Source organism: Strongylocentrotus purpuratus, unplaced genomic scaffold (genome assembly GCF_000002235.5).
Source record: "Strongylocentrotus purpuratus isolate Spur 01 unplaced genomic scaffold, Spur_5.0 spur5_scaffold_2, whole genome shotgun sequence".
Lineage (NCBI taxonomy): Eukaryota > Metazoa > Echinodermata > Echinoidea > Camarodonta > Strongylocentrotidae > Strongylocentrotus > Strongylocentrotus purpuratus.
This window is the reverse complement of record NW_022145605.1, coordinates 13,047,545-13,057,891: the sequence shown is the minus strand read 5'-3', so window position 1 is coordinate 13,057,891 and position 10,347 is coordinate 13,047,545. Positions and strand designations below refer to the sequence as shown.

The following is a 10,347-nucleotide window of genomic DNA, read 5'->3' as shown; positions in this document are numbered from 1 at the left end:
TTTCCTTCCCTTTTCCCTCTCTTCCTCCCTTACATAATTTATAATATTCTCTTTTTCTACCAGTCTGTAAATTATTCATTCACTGCCCCAAACAGCCTTGTTTTACTGTAGGCCCCCTCCACTATACTTTACACAATGAATGGTGAAACGTTTGAACCTATTCATGATAAGGTGACTCGTATGCTCTACCTGATTATACCATCTTAACAAAAATATTAGGGGGGGGGGGAAGGGAATTTTAACTTGAATTTGAAAATACATTAAAATACAGTCGATAGCATGAGGCATACGATAACGCAGGAGTGCAATGTTGCGCGCGCGCGCACACACACAAAGAAGAAGAAGAAGAAGAACGGAAAAGGAAGAGAACAATAAATTACTCCACATTAATTGTATTGGTTCCACGAGGCTTCTTTAATAGAATAAAGAAGAATAATCACAGGTAAATCGTTTGAACGCCATTAGTCTGCCGAAGCCCGGTTAGCTCAGTCGGTAGAGCATCTGACTTTTAATCAGAGGGTCGCGGGTTCAAGTCCCTCATCGGGCGAGAGTATACTTTTTAGTTTTAGGGACTTCGGTGGTAAGCGCTTTACAAGCAATGTTTTTATGATTATTGTTCATGTGTATGGAATTATAGGCGTTTTTCGACGGGGCGATGTAGTCTTCGGGTACAGACTCTCAGATAAAATGACACTCCACCACAACACCTAAAGCCTTGAAGAGAACCTAGCTCTGTCAGTTTCTGACACTCAGACAACAATTATATTCATTTATCTCTCTCTCCCACATATATTTTAAAGATTTGTTAAAAATATGGGGAAAAGAGATTCCTTGGATGTGTCATATTCGTTCCATCACCATTAAATAAAAGGCCATGTTTACTTTAGATTTTTCTACAAAACCATTATTTTTGGGTGGAAATAGAGGCGATCGACAAGCTTGCTCTATAGTAGAATCCGCCACTTTGGTTAGAGGGGCTTGTTAGTTTTGATTTGCTGTCCCTCTTTCTTATGTATTGAATACATTTCTATCCCTTTTTGGATTAGATGCTCAAAGTTGCATGAGCTATAATAAAGGTTTATGAGGATTATAATTATATACCAACTTTGTTTGTCTACTTAGAATTCGGGTGAATATTATGATAAGGAAAATTTTCCCAATCTTGATTGTCGCAAAAGAAAGGAATGAAATGAATAAATATCGATACCCGCTTGTAATATATTAGCGCCACCTTTCGGCAAACTCTAACGACATATCACTCACGCATTGTGCGACATAGGCGACAGTTGCCCCGTAGTCAATTTTAACGTTAGTATAAATAGAATTTCAGTTGACCCAACACCTAAACGCAAGTAACCATAACCTCAAATCTAATCTAAAGCCTCAATTGAAAATACTGGAGGCTTCGATATTTCTCTGTACATACTGGTCATACTAATATAACAACTACGATTGCACCATATCCGATTGATACGTGGGTTTGAAAACAAATTATATTCACAAAACATAATTCCCCGTCGGCCTACCACTTTTAAAAATAGTTTATATTATTCCATTATTCTTGCTATAAATATGATGAAATGATTGATTTTTCAGGATTTCAGAATACAATACTCAGCCGCCTGTGCAATCGAAGAAGTTACTTCCATTTTCCCTTTCTCCTCTTTTGTATCTTAGAGGGAGAGTTTGGTTCTGGTGAAAATGAAAGAGAGAAAAGTCCTTTGTGAACTTCCTCATTTTTGTATGAGTAAATGATTTTCCTTCAAATGCACTCATATTGGAAATATGAAGAGAAATAGCTGAAAAGTTCAAATCGAACGTTGATGCCACATTGTGTACGTAACCCACCAATTATTTCTTTGTGCTCATTGTATGCGCCTCCAGTACATTAAGATTGAGTCATTTTTAATGTACTCTAATGTACTATACTGCTGCCTGTTAAGTTAGACTACATTTTTGGGAAATGATTGTGATGTGATGATAATGGTTTATTCTTGATAGTTAAAGTCTATGCCTTCTCAGAACCTTATAGATCAATCTCTCTGACGGTTCATATTGATTAAGTTTTTGAGAAGTTGTATACTTTATCTATCAAAAATAAGTCATATTGTCACAATTATGTCACAATATAGATAGAGGTAAGAAAGTTGATTCTAACTTGATAACAGTATACATGATCAACCATTCCCATTTGATTGCAGACATGCAGTTTCCATCACAATGCTAGGCCATGACATGTATTTGTAGACACTGTATGATTGTCTTCAAAGTAAAAGAAAGAGAAAGGTTCATGAGGTGTGTGTAATTGGACTTTCTACAGAGTCGTGTATCAATGCGGTAAGATCATTTACGTCTGAGGACCCAACCTTTAAAGCCCCATTGCACTACTTATAGCTACCTGCGCCCTTTGTATAGCAAAAAATGCCTTATCGGTGACAATTGGTCCCCCATGATTCCCCTTTTCTTAAATTGAGAGCTGATTTGATGAGATAACCACCTGTCAGTGACCATGCAGAGAGGTCTAATCCCTCCTGGTCAAACTAGTGCAGTGGGTCTTAACGTTACCATCCGAAAGGCGTGACTCAGTTTCGAACCGGGCTCAGCCAGTTTGTAGACGAGGACAGAGAGCTGGCCAACTGAACGTGCCGCTAGACCGTGCCAACCAACATCATAAAGGATGCTTCAGTCCCCGTATACCCTCCTGCATTTTCAGTTTATTTGTGCTTTTGGGTTCCTTGCAGACGACTTAGTTTTTGACAAACCAACCCATGGTCATTATAGCACATTTCTTAGGGCACCTTGAGTTTTCTAGTCTTACGAGCTATTGAGTAGGAAATATGTATAGCTTCATTAAGAGGAAGTTAAGCCCCATTTCTTTTTTTTCTATCTCTTGTCAACATTCTTTCATTTCTTTGTATTCATTATTATGTGATAATGACAAATGAACTTTAAAAAATTTCCATGGTGTTGTAAATTATCAATGTGTCTTCCTTGTGCCTAAAAGGCGAACTGTAAGAAATCCATTTTTTTCAAGATTTTAAATTGCCCTTCAAAATAATATTAAGATCCAGTATTTAACCGATAACGATAGCTGTTCCTGCATTGACAGATCAAGGGATACGAAACGGCTTAGAGGTGACCCCCCCCGTCCCCCCCCCCGCATTTAGAGAAAGACGGGAGAATGGGAAGAGAAATTTGAAAATAAATGAATATAAGGGGAGGGGAATCATGTCTGGATTTTTTAATATTCTCCCACGTACCCCTTTACTACAGAGCGATTCAGAAAGAATCCTGAAAGCGTGTTCCAGGAAAAGAAGGACAAAAAGGAAGAAGAAGAAGACAAAGAACAAGAAGAACATTAAAAAGAATAAAGAGGAAAGGAAAAAGAATAAAGAGGAAAGGAAAAAGAATTTAAAAGAGTTAGAAGAAGAAAAAAAAAGAAAAAAAATAGGAACAGCGGGAGGAGGAGAAGAAAAAGAAGGAGGAGAAAAAGAAAGGAATAGGAAGAAATAGTAGAGGGAGAAGAAGAAGAAAATGTAAAAAGGAAATGGACAAGAAGACAAAGAAGAAAGAGGAAGACGAGGAGAAGAAAAACAAGAAGTAGAAGAAGAAGAGAAAGAAGAAACAGAAGAAGAAGATGAGGAAGAGTACGAAGAAAAATAGCAGGAATGAGAAACTATAAATGAAACATTAGAGAAATTCAGTCAAACAGATCATTGTGTTAAAGTGGTAAAATCTGTATGATGCTGCTTTGACAAAAAATAGAAAGATTGATTATGCTTTAAAAAAAAATCATTGTGTCTTAAAAATTACTTATATGAGAAATAAACGTAATCACGCAATGGAGAAAATAACTTTTCCACATCATTTCTTTGGAAAAATATGTCACTATTTGCAGTTGTTTGTACGTATATAATATACTTATATAATTTGGATAATTAAATGTTTGGAAGAATATTGTCCTCGGGTATCTTGTAGAACAGACACGTCCCGAGGCACGGCATTTACTTGTTGCTAAATGAGACAAGCCTTAGGCAAGATAATGACTGTCCAAAAATATCTTGTAATTAATCTAAAATCTGAAGATATTTTAGGGATAGCTGTGCGAGCAGAATGGGGAGCCACGCCAAATGAATACATGTAACAACAATAATAATATGTTTGGTGGTTTTCCAATCGATTGACCTTGTTAAGAAAAACAGCTCTATTCATATGCAAACCATACAGTGAGTCTACTTCGGCAATGAACAGTGGTAGGAGGGGTACCATTGCACTATGGCCTCACACAATAGAGGGCTAAAAAGAAACCGTTGTGTGAGCACAGGGACAATAAAAAGACAACATCTCCGTGAATAACCGAATAACTATGCATCAAGGACTTTTCGTCTCTTCAGACAATTCCATTCCTTCGAGATAGAATTGAATAGAGAGTGTTTGTTGAAGCGTGCGACCGGCCCGAATGAGTTGAATAGGTATTACACTGTGCGTGTGATGGGTGGGGATGCCAGTAGCGAATCATTGCACTTGTTGCGTATACGGATGCGTTACGAAGCGATCAATTATTACGTGAGGTATCGGCGACAGAGAGAGTTCGGCGTATATACAAACGCCCCACCAGTATACGATCGTGTATAATTTTTTTTTCTACTTCAAATTTTGATTCCGTTGGATCTCACAACATTAAACTCTCACTGCTCACAATTCACAACCAAAATCGACTTGCTGGGATTTTATATTTTTATACCGCCTTTGACTGTATTCTGTAAACAAGGGAACCTAAAAACAAGACAACATTAATGGTGAAGTCTTAAAGATCGCAAACACCACTTTCAGTTCCTAACGGAGGAAGAGATACGATTACAGAGTGCCTTGGCTTCCAGTGATAACTTCTCGCTAGCCACTTTCTTGGTTATCATTTTCATCATCATCACACCAGGATGGCATCATCACTACCAACCTCCTTTTTTATCAGGACGATACTGTTCTTCTCATACTTGGGTCTCTTATTCCAGGATTGTAATGGATTTCCTACTGGAGCAGGAGACTTGGCGTGTAATACCCTGAGACCAGGCCATCCGGGAGCGCCCCAGACGGGTACCCCTCCCTTCTCCGTGGTTCCTCTCTCATCTACCTACACCTCTGGAGGATCCGTGCAAGGTAAGATGCCATTCTTTTTCTATATTTGGTGATGATAGTTTCCATAGTTGGATGACCTGTTTATTGATATGATTAGATTTGATTTGGTTTCAAATATATTGGCATCAAATAGAAACGTACAAATTAAAAAAGTACCGAAATTATATTTTGTCACATTTCATTTCAAAGTTAAACAAATGGTTTACAAACTATTATTGCGACTTCAAGAAACAAACTAGTTACATAAATAAAGAATGAAACACTCATAACATTACATAGTGGATATTGTTATTTAATTCTTGCTCTTTTGATAACATAGATTATGTAGATGTTTTGTTTAATTAATATATCTTATTAGTAGGCCTAGGCTTGAATTCCAAATGATAGATTCAGCATCATGCTACCAGTTTATGCACTCAAGAAATTACAGTAGGGAAGAAGGGTCAGTAAGTAAGTAGGTAGGCCGGGATACTCTTCAAGTCATAGAAAAGCATCAGAGACTGTGCATGCTGTTCAAAATAAAAAAAATTGCCTCATAGAGAGATACCGTTGCCCAATAATACATGAGAGTTAACTCACGGAACACAAAAAGTAACAGCCTGAAATTCGTCCAAATTAGTCACAGGTCAGAAGTTTCCAGGATTTTTCTTTCAAAGACTGAAACTAGTTGTTCCCATCCGTGCTAGTCAATAGTACAACTCCCTTTAAGCTTCAAACAACGACTTGAAGCTCAAACCCAGCAGCAGTTATTTAGGTCTCTTCGCCGAACTTCGTACAATCGATCAAGTTATCGACGATGTGTCCACAAAGATACTTTACTTTACTTAATCACCAAGATGCAGATCCAGAACTATCTAATTGAAGAAAAAAATAGCAACTGGAGTACATTATTTCCTTACATCACTGCTGAAGCAGGAAAGGGAGAGAACATAAATGAGAGATAAATATACAGAAAATTATAGAGAAAGTGATAGAGAGAGAGAAAGAGAGAGAGAGAGAGAGAGAGAGAGAGAAGAAGAAGAAGAAGAAGAGAGAAAGAGAGAGAGAGAGAGAGAGAGGGGAGGTGGTTACCAAAGTAACAAGAGGAAGGAAATTTTGGGAGGGAGAAGGAAAGGACGCGTTTCAGGAACAACTTTCAGAGTCAAACATCAAGGTTGACATCCTTAAAAAAAACTCACGTCTGCACAAAACCAGCCCATAGGAGGTTATCTAACGAAGATAGCAAATAACTTTCTAAAGCTTTTCTACCAATATTATGTCCTACCGTAACTTCCCATGAGAATCGCTTCGTCAAGTCCAAACTGTATGATGGTGATATCAACACACATTGGTCAACTGTCTAAACATAACATATTCGCCCTTGCTCATCGAAGAGCACGCACTGACTCCCAGTGCAACAACCATCAATATTGAGACTATTTCGCACCCATTTCCAGCTTTATAAAAAACAAGGTGATTGACACTGCATAGAACTTCCTACTTTAAAGAAAATTATGATATACAAAGTAGACAAGAGAGAAACCAACAATTTCATTTATAATGTTGTATTTGTCAAATTATAAACAAGTATCACACCTTGTGTTTTAGTTGGAAAACGGCGGGTAGATATTTGTCATGTTTTGTTATTGGAGTTTGTGTGATACAACATCTTCTTCTTATTCCTACCAGAGTACTGCAATTTGTCATAGCAAGTAGGTCCATGGTCATAGCAAGCAGGAATGTCATGAGGCAACATTTACAGGAGATTGTGCAATAGTACCATTGAGTTCCTATATTTACAAGCGGCATTAATTAAGATGTGGAATATAAACATTTATCAGCAGTCGTGACGTTGGCTTTTGGGACAAATCAAACATCTTCGATAAAATAATACTTTACACCATTTTGTTAACGATGCAAAGATCAATATAACTCTTCCCAACACGGAAACTGACAGCTCGATTAAAGACCAGCAAATAATTTAATAATCCTTATATTCGGTCTTAAAGTCAGACGGTACACCTTTTGAGATTCGATGCGTCAATTTGAATCATTTGATATAAACAAGACATGATAACTGTTTGTTAACTTTGCTTGTATTACCTGTAATTGCAAAGTCATAACAGTTCTGAAAGCCCATCAGATTTATTATCTCCTTGACCCTGGAAAGGTAGACCCAAATAATTCATTTAAGAACAATTAAACATAAAGTTGTCCTGTTTAGATGTTACAAATTCAATAAATCTGAAGATTATTTTCTTTACATAAGCATTTTTCTTATAAGAATCGCACAGGCTTTGTTGAAGGAGTGATATTACTCAACATTCCGAAAACTTGACTCAGATTTGACATAAATATGTACCTTACCTTCAAGGTCAATAGTTGTCTTCCCAACCCTCCCTGTATAGCAGACAATGGTTTCTCGGTTGCTCTTCAAATTTGAACAGAAAACAATCATATTCTCACTTGTCAACATACGAGGATAGCGGTGTTGAAATTTCATATTTTGAACTGGATTGATATCGACCCAAGAGAAAGGAGTAAAAACATTTGGATTCACAGTCCTCTCTCCCTCATTTGTTCTCTTTCTTTCTCTTTCTTTCTCTCTCTTTCTCTCCCCTCTCCCCTTCTCCCTCTCTCTCTCTCTCTATTTCTCCCTCGCTCTCTTTTCCTCTCTACTTCTCTCTCGCTGTCTCCGTCTGTCTCTCTCTTTGCCTGTCTCGATGATAATATTCTGATCTTGTGTTATATGTTTTTCTCACGTTCCTCTACAATCTTAGAAGTTGTTTTTACACTACTCAATTATGGGCACGACATAGATGGTTAGATGATGTTGATAATTATAAAAGTAATTGGAATGAGGGGGAGGGGTCCCCATAGAAGAGCTCTGTATTCCATTTGTAGTCAATATTAATTATGTAGGACTTTGCAGGAATTGAAACGTTAGCAGAGTGTCCTATCATTCAAATTATGCAAGGAAACCCGTTTGCTTTCTAGACTTCACTGTCAGACACTATTGAGTGACTGACTGCCCTCCCCCCCCCCCCCACTAAAAGACATTTTCAAGCCCTTAATTTTTGAGGGAAGTTCTAATTTAGTGTTATTTTTCAAATGGAAATTAACCTTTTCCAAGTTCGAGATATTTGGTCATTTGATTCGTAGAGGTGTTCTGGTCATGTGGATAAGTCTCCGCACATTGAACCACAAGATACGGGGTTCGAATCCCTGCCACATCACTAATGTCTTTTCTCGACCCATGTGAGATAAATGGGAACATGGCAGTAATTAATTCCTTAAATGCTAGAGCACCATAACGGCAGCCATGATAAAGCCGGGGTCATGTAATCGTGGAGCACCAGAAGTGTCATGTCGTACAGACATGGGCGCTTTACGAGATCCCACTTTTATTTGGTGTCCCATTACGTTATCAATTATTTTGGAATTCAGGACATAATCTGATCACCAAATATGTCTTTTTACTTCATATTTGGCTCGAACTAATTTTGTAGTATGGCTGTTAACTAAATTAAAATAATAATAATTAGAAGAAGAACTATATACGAAGCATTGTTTCAAAACGTTTTCCTGATATTGCTATTACTCGGTTTTCGGATTCATCCATGCATAATGTATGTACCATCCTTACTCCCTGAGGAGTATTTCTACCATAATGATCCCTATGAAGGCATATATATATATATATATATATATATATATTGTAATAACTATCTGAGGCGTATGTAAATTACCTAATGTTATGCTCAGACATGTAAGATGTATCTAAATCTGATGTAATCATGGTCAATAACTAATGGGACAAAATAGCTTGGACTTGTCCAAGGAAAATTTGAATAATTGTTGTTGTCGTCGTTGTCACTGTTAGGATTTTTTGGGAAGTTTGTCAAAATAAACAACTTGTGACGCAGATAAAATATATTTTTTTATTCTGCTGTGCACATAACCTCGGCACAGGTATACAAATTGAGAAAAGCTGATCATTTCTTCGGTCATACCAGATTGTAACTGGATTACTGGATGTACCTGTAATATGGTCAATTTACAAAAAACCAGACCTCGCGCCGTACTGCCACCAACTATCTTTTTATTCTCTCTATATGATGCTACATGTAGCTTGCTAAACGAATTGATCTTGTCATTCATAACTCTGTGCACAGACTTCACAAAATTCATTTGGAATAAAATACGGAGACATTTTGATCTGTGGTCAAATCTTACACAATTGCGATGACCTTTCACCATTCTCAATGAACAAACGTCATAAAAACCTAAAACGACGCAATTACGAAGCAAAGCACGTACAACTGTAACAATGCATTTCCAGGTCTTCACTACACAAGGACCTGCTTCGTTTTATGATTGGGGTTCCTTTCAATATAATCAATCATGGACATCGCCTTTTCATAGATTTGTGAGGCTAGGCATATTTTAGGACCCCAGCGTGAAGTCTTTCATAAAAATTTTCCCATGGCTTGTGTAGTTTGTTCGTTCTGCATGCAACATGCGTATTGCATTTGCGACTTTTCCATTAATTAGACTGATGGTAACAGGTTGCACGCATAAAACACACGTTGAATTTAACAAAATTGAGATGATTTTCAATTCCATGTACAAGTTAATGTATGAAAGACAAGGTTTGTGTTGGAGAATCAATTTTTTTTTGTCGAAATGCAAATTAGTTACGAATGCCTTTGAGCTGATTTTGAAAGAAATAGATTACCATTATGACTTTTCTCACATATTATGTAATACTTGATCTAGAAAAAAAATGTTATTTTAGTGTTATCTGCAGGAAAGTTCAGGAAGGATATGAAATGCAAGTAAAAAAATCTCAACATTTATGCCTTGGTTTAAATAGAATGTTTGTTTAGAATAAAAAGACAAAAAAACAACTTCCATTTCATGTATTCAATATACAGAAATACGACTTGTCACTTTCAAAATTGTCTTGATTGAGGCGTGTTTACTGAATGCCTAATGTTAGACACGTCTTTTTAGATTCTATCAAAACAGAAACGAGTTTCTGGAAATGGAATTTAAAGGATATAAAAAGAGGGAATGGACAAGCTCTATTTCCGCGAAATGTGATTTTTCACAGGAATGAGTGAGACGTCTTGTAACCAGACGGTAGAATATCGATCCGCTAAGCAGCTGAAACAATAGCGACAAACTTCTCCATTTCATTAGAGTAGCAATGGGATTCGCTGGTAAATA

The 10,347-nt window shown here is 37.0% G+C and overlaps 1 protein-coding gene and 1 non-coding gene across 2 annotated transcripts in view; both read left to right on the top strand.

The window, feature by feature from the left end:
- Window positions 1-474: 474 nt before the first annotated feature.
- Window positions 475-547, top strand: TRNAK-UUU. The gene has a single exon. It is a non-coding gene; the product is annotated as a tRNA-Lys (tRNA).
- Window positions 548-4,463: 3,916 nt separating this feature from the next.
- The window catches only part of LOC762514, a 135,071-nt gene continuing 129,187 nt past the window's right edge, over window positions 4,464-10,347 (top strand). The window contains exon 1 of the mRNA XM_030991701.1: window positions 4,464-5,157. Within this exon, the coding sequence (XP_030847561.1) occupies window positions 4,938-5,157 (220 nt within the window). The 5' untranslated portion in view covers window positions 4,464-4,937. The remainder of the gene's footprint in view (window positions 5,158-10,347) is intronic.